At 33.5% G+C, this 14,109-nt stretch overlaps 1 protein-coding gene across 1 annotated transcript; it reads left to right on the forward strand.

Annotated features, from left to right (window-relative positions):
• Positions 1-1,434: 1,434 nt before the first annotated feature.
• LOC144574901 (cactus-binding carboxy-terminal, cactin) lies at positions 1,435-13,045 on the forward strand. The gene is made up of 13 exons (XM_078324992.1): positions 1,435-1,843; positions 2,718-2,809; positions 3,640-3,736; positions 4,676-4,747; positions 4,929-4,991; positions 5,370-5,510; positions 5,870-5,965; positions 6,578-6,862; positions 7,480-7,621; positions 8,038-8,180; positions 8,369-8,545; positions 11,700-11,966; positions 12,553-13,045. Exons 1-13 carry the CDS (start codon positions 1,514-1,516, stop codon positions 12,670-12,672), a joined length of 2,025 nt encoding a protein of 674 aa, XP_078181118.1. The 5' UTR covers positions 1,435-1,513; the 3' UTR covers positions 12,673-13,045.
• Positions 13,046-14,109: the final 1,064 nt, after the last annotated feature.

Genomic DNA, 14,109 nt, shown 5'->3' on the forward strand with positions numbered 1-14,109 from the left:
AAGTACTTGTGGGATTTACTTAAAAAAATGATTTCAAAATAACTTAATAGTATTTCTTCATGAATCTCATTTGAAAGAGAAAATCGAGTATAAAATACTCATATTTTTAGATTTATAAAATTCATCACGGATTGTCGGAAAAATGTACGAGAATGATCAGAGAAAAATTAAAAAATAGTGAGTAAAAATATATATATATTTTTTTTGCTTGAAAACAAAAATAGTTAGGAGTTCCAAATACACAGATTTAAAATTTAGTTGTTTACAGATAGAGGTTTAAATGATTGCAAATAGTATTTTAAAATGTTGAATAATTATATTCATTCCCGCACTTCTATCTCCCCTCTATCCCCACAGCTATAATTTGAGACGGTTGTATTGTGGTCTCCACTAAGTATTTAAACACTTTTAAAATTAGAGGGTCTACGTTAAATAAGAAAACGTGATAATTATTTAAAGGTTGTACTATGGTCCCCACTAATTATTTAACCACTTCTAAAATTAGAGGTTATACTATGGTCCCCACTAATTATTTATACATACAAAAAAATATTTATCACGATAAAGTATAAACGTATACGAGATGATTATTCAAATATTTTTTTACATAGGTATAAACACTCTAGTGTATATGTATAAATACTTGTAATACTTGATATTAATACTTTCATATGCCAGTCAGTGTCATATGTAAAAAATACTTTCAAGTATAGGTATAAATACTTGCACGACGAAGTATAAATACTTGTGTGCCGACCAGTCCGAAAGTATGTCATCATGGATCTCATTGGAAATAGAAAATTACGTAGAAGACATTCGTGGTTTTAGATTCGTAAAATTCCTCATAGATCATCAGAAATGTGGACGGAATTGAATGAGGAAAAAAAAACCTCTAAAAACTTGTATGACCCCCATGTAATTTGAGATTTGGTTGAAGAGACAATTATTTATGTAAAAATTATTCACTTTATAAGTATAAATACTTCTATTCTTAGGCATAAATACTCTTGTGCATGGAGATTAATACTTTAGAAAAAAAAAATAATTGCTAGAACTTTTGTGGTTCCAAGACAGTTATGAAAGTCAAGTGGGAAAATAAATGAGGGATGGAGATACGGGGACAATTACCATGATCCTAAAATGTTATAAATAAAACTTTAAAAGTTTGAATATGAGCAATGAAAATAAAAATTAGACAAAATGTTAAACTAGTTGAGAATATGTTCGGATATAATAACTCAGAGAACCACAACATTTCTCATAAATCAAGATTGAGTAAACTATTTAATTCTTATTAACTTTCCTCTCACAACTAAAAATCTTAATGGTTTCGTATTTAAATCATTCGTAAAAAATACTAAAATCTCATCTAAACGGCTAAACCGGATCCATTTTGTAAATTGTAATTCGATAGATCCGACTGGAATAAGGTCCCAAAATAACCCGATTAATAAATAATTAAAACCGCGCAGTGTTTGCTTTGTTGAGGGTTCCTCTGGGAGCAAGAGCTACCATGGGAAGACACAAGGAGAGCTCTTCTAGGAAGAAAAGGCGACGAACCCCTTCCCCTACCTCTTCTTTGGACGAATCACCGCAAACCGATTCCAACTCCGATTCCGACTCCGCAAGGCGCCGGAGAAGAAGCCGCCGGAGCAAAGGCCACCGTGACCGGAGTGGGTCACGGAAACGGCGAAGCAGGAGGGATGATAGTGAGAGCGCGAGCGAGAGGTCGGGTGGAGAGTCGTCAGATTCGGGATCGGATAAACGAAGCAAAGGCAGAAAGGACAGAGATATTACTGAGGAGGAGATATTAGAATACAAGGCTAAGAGAGCTCAGAAGGAGGTAGTTCTTGTTATTTTTTGGACAGTTTCTACTGATACTTTGTAAAATGTCTCTATTTCGCTTCAGTTATGCCATTAGTTAGCCAATATTGGGAGCATTATAAGTTTATAACAAGAGCAAAGCAAGTTTTGTTGAAGCTTGAGTTCTTTCTCCCTGCTCCGACACAGGACCTATTACAAAGTATATTGGGTTTTATTTGAATTAATCTTGGTGGTTTGTTATTTTGATAGTTAGACTGATGTAATTAAAGAAGTTTTCGCAAAGCATAGGTACAGGGGCTTAGGCCTTGTTATATATGAAAAAAAGGTATAGGTACAGGTGAAAAGATTTGACGAGCATTGGTTACAATAAAGAGAGTTAAAGTTAGAATTAATTTGATTTTATGCCTTCTGTATGGGTCTTTGTGTTGCTACTTGTACTATAGTCCAACCAACGGTTGTAAGTTTGCTAGTATATACCAGCAGGGTTTTTCACAAAAGCCAATACTGGTACATGTTTCTGGTTCCATATTATGTGATTTTCCTTTTCAATTTGAGATTCAAATAGTCCTGTTTCAACTAATGCACATGTAAGGTTCAAATGTGAAATTAAGCTGTATTTTATGCACCATTATTTCTCTATCACATGATGTTTTCTGATTTAAGCTTTATTGACTGAGATTTGCTTTTCAAGTAAACTTAATACAGACCATGCAAAACCAAGAAAAATACATACCAGTAGTCAGCCATTACCATTTCACAAGTAGTACCAGCGCCATAACATGCATGGAAAACCTCATTTTATCCCTATGCAAATACTTTGATCAGTTACAATCTGCCATGCTTGCTACGTTGAGTTTTTGAAGTTTGATCTCTCTATTGTTTTTATATGATAGGCCTTGAAGGTGGCAAAGAAGCTCAAATCAAGTTCAGTTTCTGGTTACTGCAATGAGTCAAATCCATTTGGAGATCCCAATCTTACTGAGAGGTATCAAATACGTGCTGTATTCTGATAAAAGCAGAATCAGTTTTTTTTAAACTAACTAAGTTCCTATTTTTAATGACTGACTTAATGTTGGATAAGTAAATGTGGAAGAGATAAAAGTTGTATAGCTGATTTATCATTCTTTTGTGGAATTGTGACTTAAGGGTTAAATATTAGCTTATGTATGAGAATAAATAACCTCACTGATATGGTCCTAAAAGACACTATTCTATAGACCGGCGCTACCATTCTGGACCATATGCTGATTTGTAGCATAAATTGAGTTCAAATAGCATCACCATTAAGGCCCTTCTGATAAATTCACAACACTAAGAAAGAAAAATAAAAGGATGGAAAAGGAATTAGATCTGTGGGACTCAGATTCTGGCAGGTGCATAATTGTGCTAGTAGGAATCTGGAGCTTTACCAGATTATCAGGTTTGATTTATTTCTGTGCTGCTCATTTCAGCTTTATCCAGGAACGTATGCTGCTGATAAACCGTGCTCTTAAATAGCATCATTTTGCTTGATATAGTGTTCTATTTGGAAATTCCGAGAGAGAGAGAGAGAGAGAGAGAGAGTGTACTGAATGAAAGGGGATCGTCCTCTGATATCTGTAATTGCATCAGTTACATCTCTAACCGGTTGAATTGTAAAATCATTGAATCTGATATTTGATTTCTTGGAGTAATCATTACTGTTGGTTCACATTGTTCTGAAATTAGTGCTCTTAACCTCGTTTGTAATTTTGTGATTTTGCATTAACTTTCACACATGAAATTTTGATTGTCTAATTATATAAATCTCATAATATCATCTTCAATTGATTTCAGTTTTGTATGGAGAAAGAAGATTGAACGGGAAGTTATTCAAGGCAATGATCCTGAGATTTCTGTCAAAGCCGAAAGAAAGAGACAAAAAGAAAGAATGGTATGAACTTTTTTTTTTTTTTAAGAAAATAAATATTTTGGTTATATAAGATTAACATGGACTACACGAATGGTTCTTGAAAGTATCAAATTATCCTGTTTTGGTCCTGATTGTTTGTAGTTGATATTATTGGTCCCAAAACATCTCAATTTGTGTCAAACTGTTGTATTGTTATCTTCATCCTAAAGTTGCATGGAAGTCTAGATCAGCATTGACGTTAGACTGATAATGTGGAATGCTATCTCTGGTTAAACAAGACATCAACATTACTCATTAGCCATCATGCCTGCATTGTTATTGCCATGTTTAGGTTTTTAAGTCATTATAATGATGGTTGTAATGATATAAATCACAATGGAAACCTTATTACCTGCCATAATGTATCCCTTTCATAATATGATTCTGGCATTGAAAATCAAGCGGAGCTGACTTAGTATAGCAAGGTAACTATGGGGCCAATTTGGTATTATTGCGAAGTTTGTGCTCTAAATTTGAAATTCTGGACCAAAATGGAACAAAGGTGATAAAGGGGGAACAACAAATAAGTGCTTTACTGTTATTTGCGTAATTTACTGTAAAAAATAAGTGCTTCAAATCCATGTTTTTGTTGTGAAGGGGTAACAGCAAATATATGGCATTGATTTTTTTTTTTTGTCTAGTATGGGTTATATAAGGGATTTGCCTTAGGAGCTGGGTTCATAGCCTGCAATTGGTGCTATTACAGTAAAATGAGAATAGTTTTGGGTTCCCTTAGGTACAACTCTTGACAAATGCTCTCTCGGTTTACAATATATCCTTTGCAGCAAAGTAGGATTAGTTTTGGGTTTCTTTAGGTACAGATGTAGACAAATGCTTTGTCCTTGCTATTGAATCCTTTACCCAGAAATTTGCATACTCTACCAACTCACATGTCTTCTTTTGTATTTTGTTTATGGTCAGGCTGAAATTGAGAAAGTTAAGAAAAGGAGAGAAGAGAGGGCTATTGAAAGGGCTCAGCGTGAAGAAGAATTGGTAGGTTCACAATTTTAGTTGTCTTATTGTTGTAACATTATGGTTTACCACATCGATATTTCAATTTAACAAAATTAATGATAAGTCCATAACATTTTTTTAACTGGTACCGCACCAAACTGATTTCAGTTTAAAAAATATTATATTCCAATTCTTATTAACAAATACTTTTAACTGACAGGCAATGTTAGCAAGAGAGCGAGCTAAAGCTGAGTATCAAGATTGGGAGAAGAAAGAGGAAGAGGTTTCTTATTTTATTTGTCTCATTGTTTCATCTATTATGGGGAAAGTACGATGTTATCTGTGTGCATAATCCTGCAAAATTTAGAGATTCCATGCATACATGTGAAGAATAAAATGTGTGCACTATATATCACCCTAGCTTATTTTTTTTGAAGGTTCACCCTAGCTTATGCCCTTATACCTCTCCTTCCTGATTAACTTTATCTCTATGTAAATGAGGACCAAGAGAGGGTAAATTGAGTGTTTTGAATTTTTGATGAAAATGGGAGAAGTATGATATTAATGTTTGTGATATTCTGATATTTGTTAGTGATGTAAGTTTCTTCCTAAAATATGCAGTCATGTTTTTCTTATTGAATTTCTTTATGTTGGAATGCAGTTTCATTTTGATCAAAGCAAAGTTAGGTCCAAGATCAGGTTGCAAGAAGGTCGCACAAAACCAATTGATGTTCTTTTGAAGAATCTCAATTTTGCTGAGGAATTTGACATTGAGTTGGATGAACCTTACACAGTGTTCAAGGTGTGATGATGTGTTATATTCATCTTTCTTTTCCTTTGTTTTGGCACTTTTACTCATTTTATTATTATTTCCTTTCAACTCTAAAATGGAGATGGTCAATATCTAAATTATTTGAAGTTAGTACAAAAGATGTTAATGAAAAAACAACCAAACATGCTGATATTAGCTTTTTCTTTTAGTATAGTATAGTACTGGTACTTCAACTATACCTGGCTTCACTGGCACATCGAAATATAGGAATTTAGTACTACCTATACTTTATAATTTTGGCTATGCATTACTCTGAATTTTTTATTTTTTTTTCTAATTTTAAATCATTTAAATGTGATGCTGATTGAGTTTATTCTTGAACAAATTAGGGATTGACGGTGAAAGAAATGGAAGAATTACGGGAGGACATCAAGATGCATCTGGATCTTGACACGGATAGCCCCATTAATGTTGAATACTGGGAGGTAATTTTCATTGACAATTTTTGTATCCATCCTGAAGTTGATTTCTCATGATTATTATTAGCCCACTAGTCGAGTGTTTATTATCAGTCATAGGTTATTGGCCCATAAATCGAGTGTTTATATTGCAATGATTATATTATTTTGGTGGAAGACTTATTGGCTACCAATTCTAGTTATACTACTTGGTAGTTGGTACTCATTTCTTATGGTGTCTCTTTTGTTCCCTCACTTCAGCTTAATTGCAGAGATCTGGAACCATTGTTTAATTCAATTGCAAAGGCTGTCTACTCATGGTTTTCCTTGTTTTGATCATTCGTATCATTTTTATTTATTTTGAAAATACATTGTTTATTAGAGTTTTTTCAAAAGCTTTTATGAAGCTTGTGCAAAGAATTCCAAGCATATCTTGACTTTATCGTGCTTAAATCTGAAGACTGTAATTCTATGTATTTATTTATATTGTTGCAATTCTTTTAGATTAAAACTACATTAGCGGATTTAGACATGCCAAAAGTTATTTATGGTGTAGCAGGTTGCTTAGAAATCACTAGTTGACAGGTGAGGTGGTGTTAGTTTCTTTTTACTCCTAACAGATAACATAATAATTTCTAGGCACTGATAGTGATCTGTGACTGGGAGCTACTGGAGGCGCAAAAAAGAGATGCCCTTGACCGGGCCAGGGTTCGTGGTGAGGAACCACCCCCTGAGGTCGTGGCAGAGGAGAGAGGCCTCCATTCGACTATTGAGTCAGATGTTAGGGAGCTTCTAGAAGGTAAGTCGTCAGTTGAGCTTGAGAAGATGCAACACCAGATCGAGTCCCAGATGCGCTCTGGAAATGCCAAGGTAGTCGAGTACTGGGAAGCTGTTCTGAAGAGGCTCCACATCTATAGGGCAAAGGTATTATCTGCTGACCTATTCAGGCAATGAGGAGGGTACCACTGCTACTGCTTTTTGGTGCCAGTAGTAAAAATTTACATTAACATTTAAAAAATAAAAATTTAGGTGGAATTGTGCACCATTGATCTCAATTTTTCTTCACATGCAATGCGTACAAATAAAACTATATGATATTTTCTTAGTTTTTGTACAAAGTCAAGTGGCTGATAGATGAACAGAGATTTGTCGATTGCAATTCTTTCATTTTTTGATCAGGTGATCTTGTACAAAATGAACTCAAGTATATAACTGTTGATGTACACAGATCGCTTGCTAGCTTATCTTGTACAAATCTGCCACTTTTTTCAAATGAAATTGTTAAAGATTATGCATTTACTTGCTACAAAATGGTTCCTCGCTTTTATAATATTACGTCCGAAGTTAACATGCAACATTTTATTATTTTCGACGAAGGATGTTCTAGTCTTGAGTGGTAAAAACTGAATTGAGGCTGCAAAAGTTAGCATGGCCAAGTCAGGTCTAGTTGTCTAGTCTTTTGGATTTTATTTAATAAATAGCTTCTCATATTTATCCTGATATCTTTTAGAAACCATTAATGTGGAAATTCATTATATCAGGCACGCCTCAGAGAAATTCATGCATCTCTATTGCGGAAGTATCTCCAACATTTAGAGCAAGGGACAGTAGTAGAAAAAGAAGGCCCATTACCTATTAAGGAAATTGAGCCTGATGAGGAGGATATGGCTCATGATATAGAGGGTATCTTTTATCTTCTTTGTTAACTTAGTCAAGTTACATGTTTATAAAATACATCAACCTTTGGCAAAATTACCATCTTCATTTCTGTTAAGTTTTACCGTTACTAATGGGAATTACAAATATTTTGGTCACCATTGTGCAATTTTGTTTAATTTTAACATTAGAAAAAAAATATATGAAAAAGAAAGCATGCCCTTTTATTCTCATTTCAGTCAATGCCGTCAGAGAAATCAGATACAAGAAATTACTAAATTTTTGTTCATAATTTGGCACATTTATACTTAATTGACCAAAATTGGAATCACATGGAATTCATACATAATATTATTGCTCTTTTATCTATCTTTTCCCCACAGTTATGAGATTTTGTAGCTTCTTGCCCGGTAACCTCCTAACTTATTTTATACTTTATACAGATGCAAGAGAACACTCTCTTGAACCTATTGTTGAAGAAAGAGAACAAACTGATGAAGAGGAATCAGGGTCTTTCTCACCTGTGCTGATGCATGGGAGTGGAGATGAAGAAGCAATTGATCCTGAGGAAGATATGGCTGAATTGGTACACTATTTTGTACTCTTTCTCAGTTCCTAATTTATGAGGATTTATATTTTTGGGGCCTTTTATGTTAAAATTTACTTTAATTGCTTGACTTGGTGAATTAGGCTAGTGCATACTAAGAAATGGCAGAAAAACAAAAATTGAAAAAAGAAAACTTGAAATATTGTTGAACCATTGCTGTTCTGCAGGAGAGGAAGCGAGAGGCAGTTGTAGCAGAGCATCAAAGGCGGATAAAGGAGGCAATGACAGGTAAAAAGGCAATTGCACCTGATGATCTGGAGCTTAAGGCAATGAAAGCCATGGGTGCGATGGAGGAAGGTGACGCTGTCTTTGGCTCAGGTGCTGAAGTCCACCTTGATTCACAGGTACACTGCTCTTAAAATGAAACTAAAATGAAGTGAAAAACGAAGATATTAGAAAATGTTAGTATCAGATCTGCAACTGTATATTGCCTTGTACTTTAGATTTGTTAAGAGCTATTAATGGACACAGTGGGATGAGTGAGGCTATGGCTATGCATAGCGCATAATGGTCCGTACTATGGATCAATATCTCCATTTTCGAAGAACAAACAATCAATCTGAACCGTTCAACATGTTCTCCATATAAAAGTGTGCTTGTAGATTAAATTTTACATATTTTAGAAGGAAGCGTCTAATTGTCCATAGACATTTGTCCACAGAAAAATTGACATTTGACTTGTGCGAATCTGTAAAACTATTCTTACATACTGTATATTTAGTATTTACATAATATATCACATAAAAGAAGCCAGTTATTCAAAAAACATCCAGCTAGTATTCCAAGTGGTCCCAAACAGATTGCAAGTTGCATAACAAGACAAAAAGAATGTACTTTCAGAGGGACTTGTTGTACTTTCGGAAATTGCAGTTATAAGAAGTTATTGGCAGTTAGTGTTAGTTATTAGTAGTTATTTCGACAAAAAAAGTGCTAAAAAGGTAAAATTAAATTTTATGAATAATTTTTTGTTTAATTTTTTTTCTTTATTTAATGAACACACAAATAAATCATCAAAATAATGAACACTATAAAATTGACACCTTTAACTATAAAAATAAAATGTACAAAATATAAAATTGCAGTCATGCAAAATTCACAGATGAAAACGATAAAATATAATGTTGACAAATATCAATTTTCAATACTTTAAAAAAAAAATCAAGTTAAACCGTAAAAACAAAACGTAAAAATTATAAAATTTCAATTTTCAATACTGTAAAATTGTTAACTTAAATTGTAAAAACAAAGCGTAAAAACTATAAAATTTCAATAATGTAAAATAAGCAGATGAAAACGATAATAACAAGATGTAAAAAATACAAAATTTGAAAACTATAAAACTGTCAATTTAAACTATAAAAACAAAACATACAATCTACAAAAAATCAATACTGTAAAATTGCTATATCTAAACTATAAATCAATTGCATGTATACAACATCCAGAACATTCAAATTAAAAAAACAGAAAATAAAAACAACAATAGCTCAATACTGTAAACTGACACATCTTAACTACAAATATAACAATTACAAATTATAATACAAAATTGCTCAACAGAAATAACATATCAAATCCATGCAAAAACCATTTCAACCATCTATAAGAATTAATGAAAAATCATTTATCCTTGACAGGAGTCTCATATTGCATTATATTTAGAACCATTTCAACCATCTGCCAAATCAAACGATCAAAATCATTCAAATAAAATAACTGATGTATCCCGTAAAATTACTTCATGAGTAAAGCTAATGTACACTTAAGTGTACCGTACACTTAACTTTATGACCGTCAGATTTCTTTAAAAGTCGTGTAGATTCTTTAAAAGTCGTGGTAGTACGACTTTTAAAGAAATCTGATGGCCTTAAGGTTAAGTGTACGGTACACTTGGTACACTTAAGTGTATATTAGCTTTACTCTTACTTCATATATCCAATAAAATTAACTAATGAGTTCTATGTAGGTGACAAAAACAATTCTGTAAAATAACATATCTAATCAATGAAATTAACAAATATATCATACAAAAATAACATATCAAATCAATGAAAATATCGCAAATGATGAAGATACTCAATTTAAATTTCACCGCTGCTCTTAAATCGAATCAATGAACATATCAAATCAATGAAAATATCGAAAGTGAAATCAAATACTGTAAAACAAAATATCGAATCATGTAAATTCTTAAATAAGAAAATTCAAATTGATGACATTACGAAAACGAAAATTGTAATTTTGAATTCAAATATCAAATTTAGAAAAGAACAAGGTGAATATCAGAAAAACTCATAGACCGAGTACATCAAAACCAAAACCAATTGAAGCCTATTTAAAATATAAAGGTTCATTGTGAAATTTGTCTTAAGACTGAAACTAACGACTCAGATCTCATTCTAATATTCTACCGCTATTGCATTGAATGATGGATCTGAATTCACATCAGTCAAATCCATGCAAAAAGACTGGATCTAATTAAGTCAGGAGCCAATGGCCAGTGAGCAGCTTTTTTTTCACACAAGTTGAAATCATCTCCAGCACATGAAGCGTCCAACTCAGATCCCACCCATAAATTATTTCAATTCGTACTAATTCTATATCAAAAGTTCCTCCAAATTCATAGCAAGGATCCGCATGCGTTAGGCATGGGAGAGGAGATGGCCACCTCTGCCTTCGTTGGATTGATTAGCATGATGACTTAGAGTCGGTCTCAACACCGAAATGATGGATTCGAATCCAATGTTGATTACCAGCGAGAACGCAGACACACGAATTGATTTATTATGTTGAACAGTCGAGGAGGACGTTGACAATGACGGCCTGACCGGAGCGTTGACTGATATGACGATGATGATCGATTTTGGTGAGGAAATTGACACTGAAGTAGTGACGGTGCTAGAATTTTAGAGAAGAATAGATAATCAGTGTGTTAGAGAGAAGAAGATCTGGAATTGAATACGGAGGAAGATTCTTAAATAGGTTGAAATTGGAAGATTGACGGTTAAAAGCAGTTAAGAAGCCTATCCAAACATTTGTGAAAAAAGTGTGGACAAAAGACTGGATTAAAATCTTTTCTCATTTTAGAATTATTTTACTATTTTTGTAGAAAGGTAGAAAGTCACTTGATCTAAAAATTCTAGTCCATTCAAAAGTAGTGATGTTCTACATATCTAAAAAGATAGTAAAAAAATTCTTAAAAAATAATAAATTTAGTTTGGAAGTATACTTTTATATGGAGATCATGTTAAACGGTTCAGATCGACTATATGGACTTTGGAAATGAAAATATTGATCCGTAGTACAAACCAATCTGTGCTCTGCATAGAGTCATAGACCATAGCTTCACTTCAGTGGGATTGTACTGGTTATACTCTACAATTGTGGCTTCAGGATTTCATCAAGGCTCGTCCTTTATCACAAAAGAACCCTACTCTTTTTATTACCTGATAAAATATTACAAGTATACTCAACCTTACATATATTTGGCATTTCCAGGTGTATTGGTGGCACGACAAGTACCGCCCCAGAAAGCCCAAGTACTTCAATCGGGTGCATACAGGTTACGAGTGGAACAAGTACAACCAGACACACTATGACCACGACAACCCACCTCCTAAGATTGTGCAGGGGTACAAGTTCAACATATTCTACCCTGACCTTGTTGACAAGACCAAGGCACCCACCTATACTATCGAGAAGGATGGCAGCACTGGTGAGACCTGCTTTATTCGCTTCCATGCGGGCCCTCCTTATGAGGATATTGTATGTTTTTTTGTTCTCTTATTTTAAATTTTTTTCTTTATTTTCTTATAAAGCATCGAGTATTTTACTCCAATTGGCACATGATATGATGTTTTGTATTTGTACTGCCAATAACCTGCATTTTTGGAATTTTTGGAAAATGATTAAATGGTCCCTCAATTTTATCGGATATAGATGGTTTGTTGTGATATTGGCAACGGGAATTTGAATCGATGTAGCTTGGATTTAGTTTACATTGTGACTAGCAAAACAGGGTTCAACTTTGTCAAATAATTTTCCAATGGATATTACATCCATTATTTCCATTGTAACTGAAAATGGAAAATTCAAATATCTCAAACAATAAGAAGTTAGCTTTGTATATGAGAAACATTGTGTTATACTCTAATATTAAGAAAATGGGATGTCATTTGGAACAGGAACCCAAAAATGTTTATTTTCTTATCTTTTTAGGATATTTCGAAAAGGGCCTTAGGACAATTATCACTGCTTTAGATTTTGCCTTTTCACATTTATTTCCAGTCCACTAAAAGCATTGTTTATACAGTGAAGATTCTTTACAAATTGTTTTTTTCATGGTGAGCAGGCTTTCAGAATTGTAAACAAAGAATGGGAATATTCTCACAAGAAAGGTTTCAAGTGCACCTTCGAACGGGGTATTCTTCATCTATACTTCAACTTCAAACGGTATCGATACCGCCGGTAGAACCATCTCAGAGAACAAAGGAAATAATTTTCATAATATTTAAACTATTTGGGGCGAATGATTGCTTTTGAGGAGAAAAATATTTACGTGAAGTATGAGAAATGACTGAATTTGGTGTTCTTCACAATCTGTAATATTTCTGATATATTGTAAAACTTTCACTAGATGCGGCTACTGTATTCATTCCTGTACATTAGTGAGAGTTTGTATATTTATCTGTCACCCGTGGGCTTATTAGTGAGAGATGGATAGAGGAAGCAATTTTGAATTAGCTTTTCAATAATTGAAGCAATGCTAGGTAAAACATTATTTATTGTTAGTATCAAATATGACGGTCGATGTACCACTTTTCTCGTGTCGTTTTTCTGATAAACTATCTCGTAATATCATTGTCGTATCAATTGTACCGACTGTGGATTTGTCACCTCATTTGACTTGTTATCGCACGGGCATATCAAATTGTTCGCGTAGTCAATGATGTGTGGGGCCTACAAATTATCCGGAGGAGCAAATTTTGGTACCCAAACTCATTTCCAAGCTACCAAAAAATGCCTTTGATTAGTTGTTTTTAAAGATAGAGACCCGTACCATTTTCTTCTTAAAATGGGACCAACAGTGTAACTAGTCAACTGGGGATATGTGATGATCGAACATTGCATGGCGCGTGCTGGTCACATGATGTGATTTGCGTATTGTATTGTCATGATCATCCTCCGAGAAAAAAAATGACATGACATACGAACTGATGGTCATCATACATGACTAGGGGTGAGTAAATTGCTCATAGCTCGTGAGCCGCTTATAACTCGCTTATTAAAAACTCACTTAAACTCACTCATTTATTAACTCGCTCATTAAAAATTTGCCACATCTAATCCCTGCCACATTCAATTCCAAATAAATTTTTACAGCACTAAATTTCTGTAGCATTAAATCAATGAACTAAAGTCATGCAACATTAAATCATCCTTGCGGCCTTGCCTCATTAAATCTCTCATATTTTTGTAAAGTCGGCAAAACAAAGTCGATAGCCGCTGTAGTATGTTGATTGTTGATGCTACTGTGGAGAGTGTAATATGCTGATTCTATTTTTGTTAATTTTTGTTAAATTTTTATTCTATTTTATTTAAATGAATTATGACAATTTGTTAAACTTTAGTACTCATAACTCGTGAGCCGCTCATAATTCGCTCACTAAAAACTCGTTCATTTAGTAACTCGTTTAAACTTGTTCATTAACAACTCGCTCATTTAATTAATGAGCTGAGCATAAGCATACCTTAACTCGCTCATGCTCGCTCATTAATCACCCCTAACATGACATGGCACATAAACGTGACCAAGTGCAATTAATGTGATAAAAATAACATAAAATTTATATAATTATTTATTCAAATAACAATTCAAATTTTAAACAATAAATTTATTTATTTTATA

This window comes from Carex rostrata, chromosome 23, assembly GCF_964058835.1.
Source record: "Carex rostrata chromosome 23, lpCarRost1.2, whole genome shotgun sequence".
Classification (NCBI taxonomy): domain Eukaryota; kingdom Viridiplantae; phylum Streptophyta; class Magnoliopsida; order Poales; family Cyperaceae; genus Carex; species Carex rostrata.

What these genes read in the sequence shown, in the direction of transcription:
- LOC144574901 (XM_078324992.1), top strand. Translation starts at nt 1,514, where the DNA reads ATGGGAAGACACAAGGAGAGCTCTTCTAGGAAGAAAAGGCGACGAACC. An exon ending in GATCCCAATCTTACTGAGAG is followed by an intron (nt 2,810 to 3,639) that starts GTATCAAATACG and finishes AATTGATTTCAG; the next exon opens with TTTTGTATGGAGAAAGAAGA. An exon ending in AAGTCCACCTTGATTCACAG is followed by an intron (nt 8,546 to 11,699) that starts GTACACTGCTCT and finishes TGGCATTTCCAG; the next exon opens with GTGTATTGGTGGCACGACAA.